The sequence below is a fragment of the Cyphomyrmex costatus genome, unplaced genomic scaffold (assembly GCF_001594065.2).
Source record: "Cyphomyrmex costatus isolate MS0001 unplaced genomic scaffold, Ccosl1.0 scaffold599, whole genome shotgun sequence".
NCBI classification, from domain to species: Eukaryota; Metazoa; Arthropoda; class Insecta; order Hymenoptera; family Formicidae; genus Cyphomyrmex; species Cyphomyrmex costatus.
This window is the reverse complement of record NW_017280151.1, coordinates 46339-70822: the sequence shown is the minus strand read 5'-3', so window position 1 is coordinate 70822 and position 24484 is coordinate 46339. Positions and strand designations below refer to the sequence as shown.

Below are 24484 nucleotides of genomic sequence, written 5' to 3'. Positions count from 1 at the left end.
AGAGAGAGAGAGAGAGAGAGAGAGAGAGAGAGAGAGAGAGAGAGAGAGAGACAGAGACAGAGAAAAAGTCAATTTTAAATTTATCAGACAATTTCTTGTGAAAAGTGAAATCAGAAGTGTTGTTAGAAAGTCTTATATAAATAGATATTATTCGAGGACGGACACATAGCCTTCTCTCATTTTTCAATACTCATTTTCAAATACATCTGTGATCAAAAAGAGAATTAAAAATTGTTCTTGTAACATCGATATTGGAAAAACTACGGACAAGGAAAAGTCGTCAAACATGAAAAAATTGGGTGAACATCTGACGCAGGGTGGGATAACTTTTTTTTAATAGAAAAGTAGTTTCAAACGACCCTCGGCTAATTCATTTCTCGTTTGAGAACATTTACGTGAATTCTGTTTTCTATATATATAAATATATGTATATATATAATAGCATTTTGTTAATGTATTAATAATTTATAAAAAATAGATCAATGATGTAATTGTAAAATTTATTAACATGTAATTTCGAAAATATTACCAATTAATTTGACGTAATATTTTAAAAAGACTATTTCATAAAATGATCAAAAGTTTATATTATTGCTAGTTTGAAAAAAGATTCGTAATGGCTGTAGTAGCAATTAGTATAAAAATGTCTTTTTGGAAAGTTTTTACAAATTGTATACAAAAAAAAACGAAGAAATCTTTAAATCTGTTCTTTTAGCTCTTTTAAATCGCTTTCATGAATATAAAAACATAATGTTATTTTTCTTAAACTTAAATTATAAAGAACTAGGTAAATTAAGTTAGGAAAATAAAGTATATGCACGTAAAATAAGAAAAATACATATGTATATTAGGATGTTCTTTAATTCTATATACTGATTTTACGGTTTAGAAATGAGTAATTAAAAGAAAGTTTATTTCGTTACTTTATTTCAAGAAATTCGTAAATGCTGATGAAACTAATATATTATAAAAATTAAAACCGTATAATCTTTTTACATTGAGCATAAAACTTTGATTAAAAATGCACTCTTGTATGTCTTATACTTCTTTTAATAAAAATTCTCATTACTTAAAAAAAAAGAGAAGCATTTTACGCTTACGAGTACATAATAAAATAATGAGATATTAAATCTGTTACTTTTGAAGTAGGAAAGCTAATTCCCTGGAATTACAATTAATTTAAAAAATAAGTTTTTAAAAAAGATTTTAAGAATAAATACGTGTGAGTAATTTGCAAAATTAAATTTTCAAAAATATGTCAATCTTACTTTTATTTTTCAATATTAATGTTTATATCAAAATAATTCTTAAAAATTGATATAATTATTCGATAATTTTGCTATTGTTACAATAGCGATTAATTTTACTATTAACAATAATAAAATAATTAACGATAGGAAGTTACATAACAATAAATATAATATAATTTATTTTTCTGTCGCGTAAAATGGAAGGATATCTCGATATGTGGAAATATAATATATATAGGTTCTTTATTTCAAAGCATGAAGTAGAAAACTTTAGAAAGCATTATGAACGAATGCAACTTTAATATGTGTGATATATTATGTACGTACATATTAACCTCAAATCATAGAACAAGATAAATAGAACACAGATAGAATTTACGTTACACGCAATGTATGTAATTTTCTTCATTTCGCGGTTTCTCGCTTTTACAGAGATTCTCTGAAATCTTTTGGAAAATACTAAAGAGAACTTTTTCTATTGTTCCTTCATCACATCGAAACTCGTATTTTCGTCATCTGAAAAAAGAAATTTCGCCGTCGCCGATTACGAATCTGATTATCGACTCCCTGTGTATATGTTCTTTAGAAAGAACGGATATTCACTCGAAAAAGACTTGTCGATGTTCTATAATTACGAACACGTTTGTAAAAATGTTATTAAGGAGAAATAAAAAGATGAAATAATTTTTACAATTGCTAAAGAAAAAGCGTAATTATTTTAATTAGACTTATAAAAATCATAAATATTAGTCATATAAATTGTATAGATTTAATTGTATAGCAGTTTATTGTTTCTTATTTTAAAAATATAATAATTTAAAAAATTAAGTTTCTCGGAAAACAAAAAAAATTATTTTTCAATTCAACAGAAAATTCACTACTAATCAAATAATATCGACAAAAATATATTCGTAACATAATATTAAATGTCATTTTTGTTATTTTCGTTTTGTAACTCTAAAGAATCACCTTTATTAAATTGTGATTTTTGACTTTTTTTAACACTTACTCTTTATAAATTGTGACGTTTTGATGATATCTTTTATAAAGTTAAATTAGTTTACTTTTGATAATTAATAGAATAATGTTTAATTATGGTAATATTAGTAACTCATAAGGTAATAACTAGAAAATCAGGTTTTTTTTAGTTGTGTCATTTATTAAGTAATTAAGATATATGGACACATGTGTGTCTATATGTGTGTAGATATAGTAGATATATATAGAGTTATTTCAAAACTAAAATTATATCATAATCTGTCTTCGGTGTAATATACGATTACCTAAAATAATCACGTCTCGTCAAAAATGTTATGTTTCTACAAAATGACTTTATACTGAGATTTCACGTGCTAAGACTGATGGTCCTATAAAAACATGTTATAGATATGGTTTATGAGAACATTTACGGAATTCAAAATACACATACACAAGAGCATACAAAATACTAATAAAATATCTGTTAGTTATACCTTTTAAAAAAGATTACCCAGATAAGCTCTTTTTATAGGATAAAAAAATAATTTTGGCATTACACACAGTAATTTTTTTTCATATTAAATGTTCAGTACTTAATTATTGAACTAAAATTAATTAAACTGAGAATGGTCTTATCGCTCGTGAAATAAATTAGTAGATTCCATATTTTTCATCCGTACTTCCTTAACCCCTTTCTTTCAGAAAAAAAGAACATTTCGTATATAATAAACGATCCCTTCTATCTTAGTAGATTCTCACAAGAATATCAAATAGCAGGCTCGTTTGCTTATCTCCTTGCGTGGTTCGCCATGCAAATAAAACGGCTCACCAATTTCGTATCAAAGAGACATAGAAGATGCTGGTAGAAACTTATTACTTTTTACTGTCGTGAAATATTGACGCAGTCATCTTTTCGTTATTATCGTCTACGAAAGTACTCGTATACGTCAAAGAAAAAAGGAAACTTCATATCTTAAAGCAGATATATTGTGGTTTGTCCGGACCTAATAATTTTCTTTATATCTAACGAATTGTCGAAGGAATAATGGATGATCATAAAATCATATGCCAGACGTTGAAGTATAACTTCATACGAAGCCGCGTGTATATATGTGTAAAGAATCTTATATAAATATTTAACTAAAAAAATTTTTTTGAACTCCTTTAAAGCGAATCTCGACACAATACAGCAGACATTTTAAATTTTAAATGAGACGAGAACGATTATTTTTATCACTTGATTTTAAATCATGTGATTTTTTCAGGCATTTGATTAAAAAGTAGTATTTTTCATAAAGATTGTTATTCAATGATTTACAATTGCTAACTAAATAATATCATATTTGATCAGAATGACATTTTACATTTGTCTCATTTTTCTATATGTGATTTATACCTTACCGAATACTATGACGAAGGTCATTTTTACGGTCTTGATTTTCGCCTTGGGAATGAGACCCCTTGAGGACGCTCTCCGAGTATCTCTGGTAGGTCCTTGACGTAGCGCTGCTCCTTGCGACCATATCGTGACTACGATGACCGTATAACAACCTCCTATTATCAGGGTGGGCGCTATAAAGAGGCTAAAACTTACTAGGCTCATGTAGATCTTCCATTGTGTCGGATCTAAATCGATCCAGCACTGCGGCGTATCCTAAAAAGGATTGTTTGCAATTATGCTCGTCTTGTGAGCAAAAAAATCTAAGCTTTCAAATTCTTATCATTAAGTGAGCTTTCCAAAAAAATGAGGAAATGGTCGTGTATAATATATTGACAGTTATCTAATAAAATATACATAATTTTCTTTAAAGAGTCTTGATGATATGCAGTTTTCAAAAGTATAAGAGTGTGTATTATAAGTAAATCAAAGACACTTTTTTTTTTAACAAAAATTTAAGGAAATTTTTTAAATTAATTTGATATCTATTAAACAAGGAAAGAGAAGTGTTCTTCTCCTATTTTGATGAGCTTTTAATTTGCATTTTTAGGGGATAAAATATCTAATTATAATAATTAATGTTTTAAAATGAATTTTTAATTAATAATATGCTTATTTTAAAACATTTTTCAACTTTTATTAAAAATTTTTGTTCATCTTTTATAATTTCGATGATATTTACTTGAAAAGAAACTAACAATTTTCTTCAAAGAGATGTTTCACCCTCTAAAAGTATTAAAAAAATATACATTTCTTATTTTTTGGTCTAGACAACAACTATTAAAAGCTTATTAAAATTGGAGATACTTCCCTGTGTTTCCTTGTAAAAAGTTCGCGTATACCTGTATTTGTTTCTCTTCGTACAGGAATACGATCGGCATGCTGAATAATGCTGATAATGTCCAAGCCGTAATCACCAAAGCTCGGGCTCTCCACCCTGCAATCAAAATTAATGTCTATCAATTAACAGATATTTCCAATTTTGTAATTAATAAATAATAGACATTACATGTGTTTTGTGCTCAACGGGTATTAAAAACGTAACGTGGGATTCTTATTTTTAATTTGTTTTTTGACATAAAACAATTTCTTTTGCGGAAAATTGATGCAAGCGTTTACAACTCTCTGTATGCGGTATATGAAAGAAGCATAGCTATTTTCGTGAATGTCGAGTTTTACGTCAACCAGCGATTCGGAAAAACAAAAAGGAAAAGTTCGTCATAGCGAACGGTGCTCATGACGGGTGGCGGAACCAGTTTGAAAAATCGAGACAAAAGTGTCTGGTACTACTGTAATAAGTTTGAAACCTAAAATAGCGGTATAGCATGATATGATATGATTCTACATTATTTATTTAGTTTTCTGGTAACGCAAAGAATGATCGACTGCATGTCGATGTTTTATTATATATTATGACATGTTATTGTTATCTTCATGAGCATCATTTATCTGTTTTATTTTCAACAATTCATAATTAGTAACATCAGCAATTTTCTTGGCTTGAAACTAACATGAATACATGTCATGTATTATTGATATATATACATTAATCCTGCTACTATATAATTACGATGTACACAATTGATTACGAATTGTCGATAATTGGAAGAATATCAGAATGATTGTGTGCGTATAGAAATTCATAGTATGATCGGTAGATCTGGAATTAAAGCAAAATTGAATTCTTGTAATATTGTAGTTTTGCGCTCATGTTCTCTCATGTCTCTTCGACAATATATAGATAGTTTTAGACACTTTAATCTCTGCTTAATGACATTGAGATATAACAAGCGTATAAGTTATTAGGCATCATTTCTCTCTCTCAACGGACTAAATCTACTGCTATTTATTTTAAAACCAAATCGTAATTAAAATTTTCACGGATTAGTATAGAACGCACAGAAAACACAGTTTTGCTAAAATGTTAAAAAATTTAGCTAAATACAAAGCTGAAAATAATTTTGTTAAACCATTAAAATAATTATTTAGGACAGTGAAGCTGATTGCTAGTCAAAACTTTTTGCAGTATTATTTATTATGCTTAAGCGTCTTTTTTATAATTATTTCTGTATCTAGCTAAATTTTTAGACACTTCAGCAAAATTGTCCTTTCAATGTGTATTTAAAATAAATATTCAGAATAATCCTTACTCGTATATACATTTCAATTGTTAAATATTATTTAATATTTTAAATATTATTACTTTTTATTATTATAAACGTTAAATATTTTTAATAAGCATAAATACATTAGTATCATGTCTTTATATTGTAGAATGATTTGAATTTTTTTCTAAACAATCTTTGGATCTGTTTTAATTTACAACCGTCCTTATGATATTGAAGATTAGGCTCTAATGGTAAAAATACTTTTGTATTAAAATCATCGATGATGAAGTATCGTGCAACAGTCCAACATGATTAGTAGTCTAGATTCAGACACACTTACCAATTTCTGTAATTCTACATAGCTATCGACTACGAGCTATGAGAACATCGCATATAGAAGGTAGAAGATAAATTTTATTCTGGTGCGGAATACCCGCCAACGATTCGTGAGATGCCTCTGTGTGATAGACGATACGACCAAGCAGAAAGATAAGAAAAGCTATCTTCTTTTTTCATCCTTTATCTTGTCACAAAAAGACGCTAATAAAAAAAGAAAAGGGGAAAAAACATGCGCGATTCACAAAGTACGCGATATTAATTCTGAAAGGGACTACAGCGGAGATATTATGTCACAGATCATGAAATAATCTGGCCGTCAATATTGATAGCGCCGCTACCGCTATCATGGAGCTAGAATATTTCCAAAGAAAATCTCCGATAGATTGATTTTTATTACTTTTTACTTAGCAACTTTATCGTAAGTTCCCTGAGCAAAGATAGGCGCATAGCATATATCTGGTATACGGAAGTCAAAGCAATTTTTTGACGGTAAATACGAATAGAATAGAAGAATCCGAAGGATGTCAAAGTTATAAAAGGCGAAGATGGGCACCCATATCGTACGGTGAATTGCATTCAATGTGTCGGCTGGCTGACAGAAACCAGTAAATAGTCTTTGACTTGCTGTAAGCAACTCTTGAAATCGCATATTGACATGTGAAATAACTTTGCTATCATACAGTTGTGATTATATCGACGTGAAAATAGTGATCGACTATTTCGTTTTTTCGTAATGATAATTATTAGAGATTTATATTTTTGTTTATAACATCGTACTTTTTATAAGATTATTTTTTTTGCATTTACTTCAAAATTTATTTTTTATTGATTTAATATTCACGATTTTACTGATGTATCTCAAAATTTATACATATACAGATTTGAGATAATAATTTTGTTAGACTATCAAAATAATTACGTAGGACATTCAAAGTTGCTAAAATGTAAAAATTTGATAAAATATTTTGTAAAGCTATCATATGCTTGAAATTTCTAAATTTCTAATAATTTTTTAATAGTTTAACTAATTTAACAGAATTATTTTTACAGTTTTATCGGGTTTGTAAGATTTTTAAGAATGTCTTATTTTATAAAATCTTTTCTATATAATTTATACAGTTCTGTAATAATAATTTAATGTATTAAGCTATTAAGAATCCTTTTCTCTTCCTCTTTACTTATTTCAATTAATGATTCCGCATGCAAAAACAGTCTTTTGACTTCGAGGTTGAACATCATTCATGCCTTAAGAGAATCTTGCTATATATTCTACTGAATTTCAACTAAACTATATTAATGAGTTTAGCTCGAAGTACCGCTTTGTAGAAGGATCCAACATTAAAGGCTATGATCATAATATGCGCGTTAATGTACTCACAGCTGCCGGAGAAGTTCATCGGACGGGTAATGGCGTCATATCTGTCGATTGATAGAGCCACGAGGACGTAGGTCGAGCTGTAGGTTACTACGGCCTGCATAAACCTTATCAGTTTGCAAGCTATATTGCCCGCATACCATGCAACAGTCGTTCTCCAGATTATATCCGTTAACACGGATATTAGGCCGACCAGTAAATCTGCAACAAGGTATACGACGATTAAATGTGATACACTGTTTGCAAATGGATACATATCTATTAATCAAGATTATCAATCAATAAAGCTTCTCTGTTCTCAATATTTTACAGTGCCTAGACTCAGAGTATCCTAAAAGACACACACAATACTTATCAATATTTTAAAAAATCTCTTCGTTCGGCATTAGAAAGTTAATAGATCTATTTTGTGCATTTTACACTTTTCCTTCATTATTACAAGAATTAACCATTAAATTCACGTAAACTCGCTAAAAATAATTTTCATTACCTCTGGAAATGCAAATCTTAAAATTATAACAAACTTTATATACCTGACCGTTACATGAATTTTGAAGTTTAATGTCGGATATTAAGCGTGAGATTTTTTTGCAACCATGAAGACGTCGTACAACTCTTAATTAACTCGTGAAGACGTTTATGGAATAACACCTTTACCCAAGAAATAAACTTCCAGATACGTGATCGGTTTATAGTTCGTTTCGATATTTTACGTCACGTTGCTCTGCTTTTATGCACGAGTAAAAACTATTAATACGGAACATAAAATGAGATCGAACGTTACGTAATAATGCATTGGTAATTTCGGCATTTCTGTACTGCAACATTTGTATCATAAACGTCACAAAAATAAGAAATTATTTCCAAACAATGTACAATTTTTTTATAAATATGCCGTGTTCTGTAATATTTTATATCGCAGATTTTTAAGGGTTATCTGAGTAAAGTATAAGAACGTATAAGTAAAAAAATAAGTACAGCCTCTTGATCATAAATATAAAGCATAACCTATAAATTGTTTTATGTTCAACAAAAAATAAATTTAAGACAGTTTTGTTAAAAAAAAGTTATTCTTTATAACGATTTTTAATTTTAGTTTTCCTTTTTTTAGTTCATATTTTTATATCAGTTAAAAAATTTTTAGTTCTATTTTAATTTTTATTATTGCCTTTTCCAAAATTAATAAATTGAGAGTGTTTTATACTTATAGCCAACATATATATAGGGCATTCCATCCCAAGTGTGCTACTCGAAAATTTTTGGATTTTTGATTTGACTGAAATTTTGATATATTATAGTACACATCGCAGAGCAGCTCTGTGAAGTTGGCACCCCTAAATGCGAATTTTGATTAAATCATTATTGCATTCGTTTGTCCACCCGTTATTTTCATTTGTCCACCCTCCAAAAAAAGTTATACACAAAAAAATTGTAGTATCCCCAAGTGACTATTTTTCATTATTAATAAAAATAGTATGGACAAACGAAAATAATGGGTGGACAAACGTGGACAAACAATGGACAAACGAATGCAATAATAATTTTACTAAAATTCGCATTTAGGGGTTCCGACTTCACAGAGCAGCTCTGTGAGGTTGGCAAACCTAAATGCGAATTTTGATAAAATCATTATTGCATTCGTTTGTCCACTGTTTGTTCACGTTTGTCCACTCGTTATTTTCATTTGTCCATCCTCCAAAAGAAAGTTATATACAAAAAAAAATTGTAGCACCTCCAAGTGATTATTTTTCATAATTATGTACGGAAATCGTTTGTCCACAACGCGCACGTGATTGTCCACCCAATATTTTCGTTTGTCCCCCTACAAAAAAATTTATACATAAAAAAAATTGTAGCCCCTCAAGTGATTATTTTTCATTATTATGAAAAATATAATAAAAATAGGGTGGACAAGCGAAAATACGATTAAAATACATTTATAATTAAATACTGCAATAAAATTATTCTCTTTATCGTAGATACTGAAAGAATAATGATTAGCAATGTTTGAAATACAACGCAAAATAAAAATTTAACATATCGTGAAAACTTTTACTAAAGAAAAACAAATCCTAAATATATACCCGTAAAAGATTTCTGTAAAAGATTTCAAATTTTTTTATTTCTATAAATTCATCATTAGAGTAACACTGTTATATTATTATAAATTAAGAATACTTTTAATCACGCCCGAATCTTCTTATTGAGATTCTTATTATATCTATTTGCTCCACACAATTAATTTCTTGTAAAAATAAAGATGAAGATGGGAAAAGAACATGGAATTGTAATTTTTCTGTCCATTAGCAAAGTTGTACCGTTTCTTCGATAACTTAGTTTACAAATGTAATAAGACTACAAATAAAAAAACCGATGATAAAGTTTACGCATTGATTACTAATCAATAGCAATTTGTTTCACACTTAAAAACAGTTTAGAAATAAGATTTCATTTACAGATTAGAAATCTATATCTTTTAAAAATTTATTTTAAAATAATTATATTTTTGGAAATAAAACTTTATTAAACCAAAATTTAATTTTTTGTGTAAGAGGCTAAAAAATTCTCGTGATAAAAATAGCTTCTATATAAATATTATTAATTATATATTATTAAAATAATAGGAATACTCGTATGTGTGTGTGTATAATATTATTTGTTATAATACACATACACGAAGTGTGTCTAAAAATTATCAAATGAAAATTCTATATTCTTAAAATATTAGGTGTACAAATTAGTTCGGTCCGAAAATATATTTTTTGTTATATTATATTATAAAAACAAACTATTTAGATACATATACATATATATTTATATACTAATTTTTATAAATTTTAAAATAAAAGCCAATTTATTGCTAATTAACTACTTCATTAACTAATATAATTTTCAATATTTTTATAAATGTGTCATCTACTTTAAAATGTGTACTTTTTTTATATTTTCTATGATATGTTTATTTTAAGCTATAACATAAAAGATTTTTTTTTTCGTTTATCTCTCTAGACATTAACTTAAATACATTGCTTTTAGTATCGTAAGTTATTACACGAATAATATAAGAAAGATAGACAGCATTAGTTGTCATATAATACTAACAATAAAATATTTTGTGGAAACGTGACAAGAATAATGTTCTGCATGTGACACACGGATTTGTGTGTGTATGTGTGGGTGTATGTGTGGGTGTATGTGTATGTATGTTTCTATATATGGTATGTATACTTATTTGAAAAAAAGATACTTAAAATTATAAAAATTAATTTTTGTTGCATATACTGAAATTAAAAGGCAAAATTTAAACTGCAGTTAACAAAAACCGTAAAAAGATTATCCATTTCTTTTATTTTATCATTGGATGCTTTCTGGGATAAGTTCAAATTTATTATACTAATTTCTTGCAGAAATATCAATAAGCCCTTGCTTATCAGTTTATTTTTGTTATTTATGATAAGAATATAAGTCATGTTTATAAATCGTTTACGAGTTTATATTAATATTAGAAACTATTTGATATATCTAATCAATCACAAGTATAACAATATTGTATAGAAAATATATTTCTATTAATACAATCTCATTTTAAGTAAAAGTATACTTATATATATTCAGAATCAATATATACGTATGTAGTCAGTATTGAGATGAAAATCTATACACACACGCGATATTGTTGGGGTTTCTGGTATTCTATACGTAAAGATATGTAAGCGAGAAGAAGAGAAGGAATGTTTGTCTATAAACGTATACATGAAATAGGATAGGATATATACTATCGCGTATTCTCTAAAGCCTAAATTAAATATTAGGAGCGAAGGTTTTGGAAGCAAACGTAACAGTAATCTCTATCCACAATTCTCGTTCAAGCAAATGTTGACAATGCGGAAATAAAACAAAGTTATGATCGTGGTACTCTTTTTGTTTAAACCGTTTTATTATCATCTATATAGCTCTATTGATTGCACAATATTACTTCTATAAATTGTTGATACACATAATGGAATTCATTGTCATAGTTTGAAACTGATCTAGAGAGCTTCATAAAAGATATAAAATTTTCTTAAATTACATTAAAAAATTTAGTTTGTAGCACTTATTTGTAACACTTACCGGCAAAAGCCAATTGCATGATGAAGAAATTCATTCGAGATTTTCTACGTTTTCCCAGCAGAAGTCCGGCGAGAACTGCAGTATTACCGGCAACTATCACTGCAAATAGTAGCCATAGTACCGCAAATTGCTCCGTCTATAAGAAGAAAAGCAATTCTCTCACTTCCGTGAAATTAGAGGTTTTATTTCTAATTGGTTAATATAAGAGAGAGAGAGAGAGAGAGAGAGAGAGAGAGAGTAGAGAGAGAGAGAGAGAGAGAGAGAGAGAGAGAGAGAGAGAGAAAGAGAGAGAAATCTGGCTCTCTCCTCAAAATATTTAGAGTATCTAAAACTCTGCAATCGTATCTGTCCTTATATTATTGAGCCTGTTAAACAGAGAGTATATAGAAATATATATATAATTTAAAATTATACAGAATCCAGAATTTTATGAAAACGCAATTTTTTATGCAAAAGTATTGTTTTGCAGCAAATATCTTACAATTAAATGGTGAATAAAGGAAATCTTTTTATTGATGTTTTGAGAAAAAGAAGGAGGTGCTGTATGACTATTTCATTTTTACTGAAATTCTACTATTTTATGATTCTATATTTCTCAGGTACATGCATCTCTTTTTTTTTTCTTATTCGCTGCACTTGTATATCTGTGAATAGAACTAATATGATTTGAAAAAAGTATAAGAAGATATGTAAGAAACGACGAATGTAAGAAAAAAGAATAAATGCGAGGTATATTACAGCGAATAAGCAAAAAGTAAGAAATTCAACGTGAACTTGCAAAGCATAAAATTATAAAATTATAGATCAATTTCGGTGGAAAAGAGCGATGGTATAATACTCCCCTCCCCCCTCTTTCTCTCTCTCTCTCTCTCTCTCTCTCTCTTAAATATTAATAAACAAACTTCATTTATTTATGGTTACTGTTTAATTATTAGAATATGCCTTGTGACAATTGAATAAGCAGCGTGCGCACCACAAGTATATGAGAGAGATGTAACATAGGTCAGAAACCTAACGTAAGAAGAAGAAGAAAAATTAGAATATTTGCTGCAAAACGAGATTTTTGTATAAAAAAATTTTATTCTCATAAAATGCTCCAGATTTTGCATAATTTTAAACTTAATATTTAAGTTCAATAATACAAAAATAAACCCATTTTAAATGTTTCCTTCACAAGCAAATTAGGCTCTATTTTATTATCCTTCATTACATGCATATACGACTGTACATGCATTATGATTGTATTTTGACGTGACGAAATGTTATTTATTGATTTGCATGATCCGAGTGAACAGTTGATGTGATGGTTAGTTTACTAGATGATGTGGTCTCGTATATCGTTTCGCACGCTATGTGACGAGAGAAACATGTGAGTGTTAATTTCAACATCGTTTGCATGATGCACGCTATGCTTAATACGAATAGCAAACTGATTTGCTCGATCATAAATGCGGCTAATATAATACTCGACGTGATTTTCCGAAAATGGACAACTAGCGTATATTTCTATACAAGTTTTTAATGTGATTTAACATTTACATACTTTATTTTCATAATTATAATAATCAGTTGCAATATATAAGTTTCAAATATTTGTAGATATCTAAATTGTTTCTATTAAAATGTTGATCAATTTTTACTTTTCCAAATCTATTGATTAAAATTATTTTAAAATCAAATATAATAAATATATTTAAAATCAAATATATTTTATAGCAAAATATTAAGGTATCACATGTCAAAATAATTACACTTTTAATATTCTAATATTTGTCTAAAATATTAATAACCTTACAACATCCTAGTATCTATTTATTATTAATAGAATATTCATAATAATACAATACATTTATAAATATTAATATTTTATTAATACTCTATTAATATTTTGTTAAATAATAGAATAATTCTTTAATAATATTTCATTATGCTATTGCTACATTAAAAAAAATACAAGTAATAAAAATAAATGTGACTAAATTATATATAGTATATGAGTTTCTTTTAAAATAATATCAATATTAATACAGATTCCACATTTTGAATAAAACTTACGACTATAAAACATTTCCATTAATTAACAGTAATTGAATTAAAGGATTCTTAATATTAAATAATATTTCAAAGAATAAAACGGACATAAAAGAGTTAATTACAAAATTCTTAATATATAAAATAAGTAAGAATTATATTATGATTAATGAAATAAATGTAGACGATAGTCATATTATATTAATCATTACATTACATTACATTATACATTATGTTTCGATTTTTAAGATTTTTTAAGACATCTTTATATACAATACGTTATTAATGTTATGGTTTATTTGTTTTCTTTTACGTCAATATTACTGGGTCTATCTAAAGATGATTCAATCTTGAAGCCAAAACACATGTAATGTAATATGATGGTAATGTAATATGATTGACTTTATTGTCTACATTTAATTTACTGATTGTCTATCTATTTATATCAGCCCAATTTCATCCACTGTTGGATATCGGTCTCTTCTAAACTTTCCATTCTACATGGTCTTTGGAAGGAAAGAGTTTGGCATTAAAACGCCACGTTTGCCATGCCTGTTGGTGAGTGTACATATATCCAACTGATGGATAGCGATCTATAGTTTTTAACATCGAATGGCGATGGCAAAAATACTCTGAAAGATTTGTCATTGCCTTTCAAAAAGTGGCAAACCGTAATAGATCAGACACTAAAAATACATTTTTTCTGCACCTACAAATTTTGCCTATAAATTATTTTATGGGCAAAATTTATAGGCGCAGAAAATAAATAAAAATTTATTTTCAGTATCTGGCCTATCATGGTTTGTGTCTTTTGATTCAAGAGAATTTATCAGCATTGACATTTCTTTCCTAATGGATGTATGAATTACTTTGATGTCTACTCATGGGATGAGAAAATATTGCTGAATCGACGAAAATCGTGGACCACAAAACTCGTATCCTATTGGTCTCTCCCTCTGTTTTTTCTCCATACTCAGCACTAAATCTATATTTCTATTCCGCAAACTGTGAAAGAGAATTATATACGACGGCCGATTTAGGTCAACAGATCTTACTAGAAATTATCAAATATGTCATGATACCGACACAAGCGCCCACAAGCTCATTTGCGTAGATTGTTATTCAATTGCAGTAACTAATCCTTAATTCAATAACAATCTTTACGAATTCAATCTATTATGTGGTGCAAGAAATAGCACGTTTTTAAAATACTTTGAAAAATAATACTGTATTAATATATAACAGACAGAAAGATAACAATTTTGTACAAATTATTGGTAAACATTGTTAATTAAATACTTTATGATGTTTAAATTTTTACAATATATCTATATACATATCTCTAATATTTATATTTTATAATATTACATAATTAAAATTAATCAGTAAAATAATGTTTTAATTAAATTTTCATCTTTTCTTTAAATTAAACTTACGACGCACGATGTTTGTTTTTCTGCTGGATTGCTTACATTCTGGTAAATTATTAGAAATTCTGCGCTTTGTGTAATTCTATTATATTAATTTACTGAAACGTAAACAATTTAGCAGAAAAACAAATACCGTATACCACAGGTTTTATTTATAGATAAATATTATTCTTTTATTTTTTTTTTACTGAGCTTAACAATGATTTTATTAAATGACAAGGGAAGAGTATAGATGAATAAAAAGTCAATAACGTTTTACAATAAAATTGACGTAATAGAAGAGAATATATATAAGTAAAAATAGTTTTTATAACATAATAGGAAACATTGTTCGTGTTTTATTAAAAATATTTTCCGTTGCAAATAATAGCCTTCGAAGTGACTTCAAAACCTCGATTATTTCAAAACATTTCTATATTCTTCATATTAGTATCGAATTTATTAAAATGTTTGACGTATTGTATAATGGGAGAATATAGAAAAATATAACAATTTTTTCAGAGTAATTTAATGCACACTGATGTTATTATATATGTATGTACTTCATGTGTACTATTATTTGTAAATTATCGATATTTCGCAACATCACGTCGGTTCGGTTCTATTCATTGCAGTGCCAATAATCGGCAGAAAATGGTACAATGTCTAGAATATCATGTACGTCGCGGATCGCGATTCTCTGTTTATGTCCGATCTCTGCATCACTTTCCTATTCCGAATAGCAATTACTCATGTCACCCGCAAGCTCAATATCGATCGTCTTCTAAAGCGTGATTTACACGGGGCGACTTTTATTCGCTAGAAGCCGCGTCTAGTGACGTCATTAATTCGCCACAGAATTTTCTCGACTCTACTGCTATTCTTCAGCTTTTTAATTCGTCAGCGAATTCGCTGATGAAAGCTTCTACACGTTTGGTTTTTATTTGTTAGCGACTAAAATTTTGAAGTCGCAGCGTCGCATTGAGTGGAAAAATTTGTCTTTTCACGACAACTTAAAAATTCGCTCTGAAAGAGCAGCAAGAAGCTAACGACAATGCGTCGAAAGCGGTATTCGCCGCGATTATATACGCTAATAAGAACAAACCCGTGTCCAGAAGAAGTTTTTAGTAACGAATTCGCTATGACGTCACTAGAAGCGGCTTCTAGCGAATAAAAGTCGCCTCGTATAAATTACGCTTGATAAAGTTGATTCCTGAGTTTGTCGGGCGCGAGATTCGTATGCAAAGTTTCGTATCGCAACCGTGACCTATGTGTGGTTACACTTCTGTCATTATCTATGATACAATATTACCACATTACTAAACTGGAAAAGTAAAATGTATAAGAGAATAATTCTTAGCCGAGTGAGATATAAATAATCCACATTAAATGTGTAAATCTGATAATTATGTAGTTGAATTAAAGAATCATAAGAGAGTCACATTAAAAATTGAATGATTGCTTTAACTAATCATTTAACTCTGAATAATTTTAATTACTTTTACATTTATTTATTTTGTAATGTGGAACTAAAGCTTTAACTTCCTTTAAAATCTTAAAATCCCTTTTCCGAAATTTCTTTTCTATACGATTATACACAGCTTTACAAATAATTAAAACTGTTGTATTAAAATGTGTACTTATATTAGATATAAACTACATTATTCTAATTACAATATTAAGACAGAAAAATTTGATTAACTTGGATTATTTATACATTATCAGAATTTTTAATGAAAAATACGCGAAAGCGTATTCTCAGCAATTTGCATCGTTTTACATTCCACCTGATTTATCGTCGCGAGTCATGCGTGAGGTTACTTTAGTCACGCATATGCATATCGTGTGTGGCAAAGGCTCTGCCACCGATCGCCGAGCGATTGTTTATTACAGTATGACCGGAGGGCGCAAATGGGATCGCGTGATCTGCAAGAAGGTGCTTGTCGGAAGCGTCGAGACACCCGTTTCGAATAAGAAATTCAGTGATTGATAGAAATTGATAGCACACGCACGGAGTTGCGAACATGCTATCGACCCACACACAGCTTCACAATTTCATTATAGACATCGAAATTAACGCGATAATGTTTTCAATAACTACTGTTTTAAAATTAGAATGGAGTTTCTTTAACGAAAAACGAATCAAATATATTTTATTATCGAATTTAATTGACTTACAAAATAAATGTTTGTTTATTAATTAAATATTGTATAATATCGAGTAATACTGTAATTGATAACTCTAATACGTCATAGTACAGTGTACAAGGGGGGGAAATAAAAAAATAAATTATTCTTTTCGTACAATGCACGTTAGCAAAATATATGCAACATTATTCTTCGCTGTAATCACCTAGCTTTGCAACACAACGTCTTCTGATGTTATCTGCGAAGAAGGTTTTTGGCTGACTTCAAAGTTATGTATGTAACATTTACATAAATAAATTTACTTTACTTTCTGATTTTCTCTTGTATTTGGAGATGTTCCTGCATTGCATTTTTATTATTAAATTTAAATAAAGCCTACTTCAAATTATACTTTCGCAAAAGTTCACATAAATTATTGTATATTTTAACAATCAAGGCTTTCAATCACTCAGCTCACTAATTGTGGGCTACATTAATGCATCTTTTTTGTTAAACATGTATTCTCGTAGATTGCGTAAAAATATATTGGCGAATAATTTCGTCAGGAGCATTATGAATAGCGGAGAAAAGATGTAAAAACTAGATATTAAATACTATCTCTTTCTTATAATGTTTTAATCTGAAGACTATTTGCAATGCAATAAAGTTATTATTATTATTATTATTTGGCATTTAATCGCTGCATATTACTTCATAAATCTATATACATATATGTATATGTACATATATGTATATATTTGAATATGCATTTTGACAGACCACATGAAAACATAAATTTTGTATTCTCTCGAGATCAATTTGAATATTAAATAAAGATATAAGCTGTACAGAATGTTTAGTATTGCGTTAAATTTTAATGATAATTTTATAAATTCCGCGAGTTGATTACATAATATAATTTTAATTTATACAAATATGCTATGAATCAACATAATTTTAGACTAACTTTTGTATTTTGATTTATATAATTTTGTTATCTATCTATATCTGAAATCTATTTTCAGAAAAAAACTTTATTGAGTCTTTATTATTTCTTATAATTCATAATTAAAAAAATTATTAATGTTTTAAAATTTTTATCAAGGAAAAATCAATATTAATTTGATTAAAAACTGTTATTAAAATATAATGTAATAAAATGGGGATGAGAACATAAAATATCCTCTGTTTTAATTTTTATATATCAAGATTATGCTATTCCAGACGAAATAATTAATTTTAATAAGAATCTTTGTATAATAATAATTTTAATAATTTGTATCTAATGAGATTTGCATGATGATGTGACTTAAAGCTTTCTATCATTTTCTTCACAAAAATTCCACTTAACGCAAAACGTCAAAAGACAGTCCAGATTCGAGTGCATCTCGTGTCAGCCATAAGATATATCCTGACATACAAATCAATCGACATAATAGATGTAGTGACGCCATCTAAGTGGATCCATACAATTCACCATCAATGGTGCCGGGAATAAATGACGAGATGGCAGACTTTCATCCATGCGATTTCCACCATTGCCTCGTGTACTTTATAAAGCACTTAGCCATATTACAGCGTAATTTCGTCGATCGTAAAAAAATTGCCTTGATTTACGATCTCGTTTCTCCGCGGATACGTGCCATGCGCTTTTCGCAGACGGTACCGGTGAAGGAAAGTTAACGGTGAGCGGCAACGTTAACCCATTTAATCCACCATAAACGAACCGTTTTTACTCCCTGTAAAAATCTGTTGCACGTAATTGAGCGTTGGCATAACCCGTCGTCAAGTGGTAAACTGCTGTTAAGTGGTTAAGTCCCGGAATTTACGAAGCAATGGATGAAGTTTGATAATAATAGTATAATCTGTACATAAGACTAATGCTGGGTTAACATAATAAGTTATTTATTGTATTCCCTTATTTCGTTATTTGCTAATTTCATGCGAAATATAGGAAAAATTCAATTATTAGATATGAGACAATTATAAAGTAACTTTATCTAGTAAAATAACTTTATTTGCAATTTTTATTGGTCCAATATTAAAATCAGATTTAAAATAGGAAACATTTTTAAACATTAATTGAAAATATGAGAGATTTTCAATATTTACAGTGATTTTGGGTACAGTGATTTAACTATTCATGTATGTAATTACTTACAAATAGGCAACAGTAAAAGTAGGCTGTATTGGGTGCAGCTTATTTAACGCCAAAGACATGTAGAATAAATTTGAAGCAATTATTTGTAACTTTATAATAAAATAGAAAATTAAAAATTATTATTAGAATTGTAGAATTTATTGTACAGCTTTAGATGTGATTATTTAAACGTAAATTGTCACGTTTGCCTCAGTAAAAATCTATAAAATCTATGTAGCCGCGTAAAGCATCAAATGAGTACATTTGCTACTATATGAACAGCATTGAGAGGCTGCGATAACGAGTGAAAATTGTTTTTAAAGAGAGTTTATAATGTATACAGAGTCAGGTTTTTATGAGTCGCCGTAAGAAACGACGTCGTTCGCACGTGCGATTTTCTGTTTTCCTCTTGCTATTCACTAATTCAGTGGTCGTAATTCTTTAGCAGTGCTGTAATCAGGACAAATAGATCATTTGCTTGAAAAAAGTATATATTTATGTTTTCTTCCAAGAAAAAAGAAAAGATTTAAAAAACCCAAGGCAAGAAGGTTAAGTTAAAAAAAATTTGAATGAATTAAACGTAAAATTTAAAAGTTATTTGAAGTTACGAATAAAATAGTTAAATTTAATTTAAAATAAATTTAAACTTTAATTTACAATTCAATTTAATTGTACAACTCAAATCCAAACATGACAATTTCCTATATTGTAGATACATACTTTAAGAAGTAAAACAACTCTTCTTGAAACATAAAATAATGATTTGAATTTTCTTTTTAAATACCTTTAAAGTTATACAATTCAGAAAAAAAGAGATTAAAATTTTTTTATGTAACAAAATTATTAGATCAATTTAATCATAAAATTATATAAAAGATAAAGAACGCGAAGAATATGATCTCGGTTTGCGTGTCATCATTTACATACTGTTTCAATCGAGTATATTTACTGTGTAATATATGAAATCTCGTTTCTATTGATCTCGAAAAATGGGCACAATTTTATATTTTGCTGCAAGCGTGAGATTAGCTAGTTGTGGTATCGTTATTACACTAGGCGCAACAAGAGAAATGCTGGTAACAAGCTGTAATGGCGTCGTGTAATCATAACAAGCCACTGTAAATCGTCGAGCGACAACGGTAATGCTGTCCTCAAGGAAGATCTCTAACCACCGTAGATGGTTACGCGAACAGTAACGAGTCGCTCGTAATTCGCAATTCGTAACAACCGAGCGAAAAACGTAAACTTAACGACGTCGCGTCCTTGTATAGTAATACAGAGAATGCATTTTTAAATATACATCAATTTTCTGCATAAGTAGAATTCGAATAAACGAGTAAAGTATGTTGACTTTATGTTTTTTATAATAGATTTTCAATACGTGCATGCGAATCGGTGATCAAAGAGCGAGAGTAATTGGAAGCAACGATATATACTGTACTATTATACTATAGTATTAGTAATATTATATACTGTAAAGTGTATACGTATATCATATTACGTATAAATAAAAAAAGTTTAAATTTGCTCTAATAACAAAATTCAATAATTTAATATTTTTTTTTTACGATAATAACATAATTGTTTTAAAATTGCAGAAATTTAATCTTAATTGAAAAAGTTATAAGTATGTGTAAAGTTATATAGAAGTTATAAGATGTGTGTAGTATTTTCTTTAGGCGCATGATATACAAACAACTAAACTTTTTTCTGAATTAAACTGAATTTGCTTTATTATTGATTTTTTATAAAAATTAATCGAGAAATAAAAATAAAGTAAAGTTCTTATATATTATTATACTCGTATTTCTACTTATTTAATATTGCATACATTAAAATTATCGTATACAATTTTCTTTTATTTATGACTAATATATCTTACGTGTAAGTTTGTAAAACAGAAATATTTTGACAGACAACGATATTTATGATGATACCCATGCTAAAATAATTAATATTGCACTTGAAAATACGAACCTTTTAGCAGTGTGAAATAATGGCAGTCAAAGCAAAGAGACATATAAACTACTTTCTCTCTTCCGTGACATGGGTGTCTTCCACAGCTTCTGGCATGTTTTATCTCGTTTATTTTCTGGCATGTTTTATCTCGTTTATTTTCCGGAAAACTTTTATTTAGGAAAACATTTATAAATCTCATAAACTATTGCCAAATAAAATTTTTATCTATTTGTTGATTTATTTCTTAAGATATGTATACATTTCTGATAATAGAGTGAATTGTTGCTATAAAATATCTTCTTATAGTAATAAAATAATAAAGTTTTTAAATATAAATAAATAATTTTTTCGTTTATATTACTATACATATTTTACTTCAGTTTTTGTTATTTAATATTGGTTTTTTATTTACGAAAAAGCTTATCAAAATAGTGCAGTACATCCGGATGTATTAGATTCAAAAATAACAAATGCAACGTTTTGTTTTGTTTTTATTTCTCTACCAATGTTGTGAAAAAATTGCGCAATATTTGTTTCTCTTTGACAACTCCCTTATGCTTAATATTCATTATTAAAGGAAAATGTTAAACAGTTTTTTTTATTAATTTTATGATTTCTGAAATAAGTAATTTTATTGATTATGACTCAATTAATATGACATTTAAGTAAAAATATTACAAAATATAGAAAATACATTTTTAATTCCGCTATAGATTTGGTTTTGCCTAATATTAATTTATTTGTGTATCTCTTTTCTATTCGCAATTTTCATGTTTATGAATAGTTTCGCGCAATTAACATAAATTTCCTGAAAGTAATTTTACTGTGCATTAAAATTAACGTTATACACGTACATATATTATAACATGCATATATTATAGTGCGATAATGAAATCATGTAAATACAACATATATTGCAATGTTAAAACAGAAATCACAACATCAATTTTGCTTAAGAACGAATATAATATTATAAAATTAGACAATAATTGAAAACTACCTATTTATACTCTAAAGTAATTAATTAAATGTTATTTTAAAAAATTGTTTAATTATTAGATTGTTTTGTGAAAATATAATTTTGAATTTTCTCTCTGCGTCACAGTCAGATTTCTGAATTATAAAAACAAACGAATTTTTGATACACACAGACAGCTTTATATGATAGAATTCTTCCGCTGTGTATAGAAGCATCCTATCTGAATTTATTTCCTCATTACATGATAAAACGTTACTTCCGTCATGATGGAAGTAGAAGCTTCAGAAAAACAACTGTCTTGTGTAGAATTTGAGATAGACTACAAAGAAGAAAAGAACATTTTATCAGATTATAATTTTTCCCGTTTTTATTTTTTCGTTTTTTAGTTTTTAGAATTAAACATTTAATTCTGTAACGTTAAAATAAATCTTTCTTTTTCTCTAAAAAAATTTTAAAATTAAAAAAAAATATTTTTAGAATATTAAGATGTATATAATTAATAGTCTAGTTTAAGGAATATAAAATAAAATAAATATATTTTTGTTTTTTATAAATGTTTATATCTGTTGATCTATCTTTTTTACTATTTTTCTCTCCAAAAGTAGCAAAAAAGAAAAAGAACCAAAAAAATAAGGCTTATTGTTATCAGAAATTGCGGAAATTTTTGCAAAATAATTGATATGCTATTAACATTATTTGTATAAAAAAAACTTTAGCAAAGAAATTAATTATTTTTCGCAACTAAACAAACGAGAAAAATATTTTTCAGAGAAAATAACAATCTTCTTTTATTTTAGTACTTTTTTTCTAAAGTTAGGGTATTATATCACAATTTGTGGGATGGTTTTATAGAAAACTTTTACGGGCTGAGCACAACACGGTCGAGAACGCTATACGATGCGTTTTCGACAATAGGGAAAAAGTGACGTAATCGTGAGATATGCCATCGGAACATTGCTACTATGCTCATTTGTATTCTTTGCAGACAGGATCTTCGCGGTATCCTCGAGTTTATGAGATGCCAGATCCAAGCTCCGGCATTGTGGATTTAATTCAATTCGCGGAATAAAAACTATGGAGCTGAAAACTACTATCAAACTGCTTTCTGAAATTTTTGCATTTTACCCCATTCTCTTGTGCAAAAACGTTTCTTACGTAAGATCTATAGTATATTCTTCTCTTAAACCGAAGACGTTCCATTCACGTTACATTCAAAGTATTTTCATTGTAATTATAAAATTTAGATGGGAAGTAATTAAAAATTTTTTAATCTTATTATGATTAGGAGTACAATAATAATATCCATAAATTTTTGTGTTTCATATAGAAACTAATTTTCCTTTATACCAATATAAAATTTACGAAAAGATATCCAAACATCCATTAATCAAAATTTATATAAATATATATTAAATACATATATTGATTTTTTTCAGTATAGGTATTATTTTAAATTTAAGAGACATATTTTTTGAGTTAATAAAAATACTTAATCAATACAATTAAAAAGGTACAACGTTGTAATTTGACACAATTACAACAAGTCATTAAATGTTATTGTCCTATAAAGACTTGTAACGGTTAATTGAATTAAGCATTATCCTTCTTTGTAACATAATTTTACAAAGTGATATCGGGTTATTTTCTGAGATCGAGATACCGAGAAGGCGAGATAAAGAATTGTTCGTAAAACAGTCGACAACTGACTTTCATCTCAATCTTAACAGAGGCGACATCCTCGTTTCATCAGGTCTTTTAAGATGATGAGCGTAGCTGCACAAAATGAACCGTTTCAACTCGTTCTAAGGTCGACGACACGCAGTCTCGAAATGGCAGCGTAATAACAGGCTTAAGACTTTGCTCATGTAAATTTTTACACCCTCCTGGTACATCTCGTAGTGGCATATTCGCATCTTCATTTCGCGTTATATTTACCAACTACACCGTAGGAGTGCGCCACACTTTATGCCGCGCGCGCAACTTGTTTTATTTATTTATTAATCTTTTTTCGGCGGCATAATCTTGCCGCATCAGCATTACTTCACCTGCTTGTCGGCTTAACGTATGTACTTCATGCCTTGATTACTTCACCGCGCAAAACGCACGAATTTATACATTATCCAGTGAACGAAATTGACGTGTCCGTTTGCAATTACACTTTCAATTAGTCTCTGTAAATTGTTGTCACACAACTTCACAAGACACTTCTTGAATATTTTTAACATAGATTTGAGCGAT

At 28.3% G+C, this 24484-nt stretch overlaps 1 protein-coding gene across 1 annotated transcript in view; it reads right to left on the bottom strand.

The window, feature by feature from the left end:
- CCAP-R (Crustacean cardioactive peptide receptor) overlaps positions 1-24484 on the bottom strand; it is a 64721-nt gene that overhangs the window by 5125 nt on the left and 35112 nt on the right. The window contains 4 exon segments of the mRNA XM_018546861.1: positions 3630-3882; positions 4509-4603; positions 7492-7689; positions 11602-11789. Of these exon segments, the coding sequence (XP_018402363.1) occupies positions 3630-3882; positions 4509-4603; positions 7492-7689; positions 11602-11789 (734 nt within the window).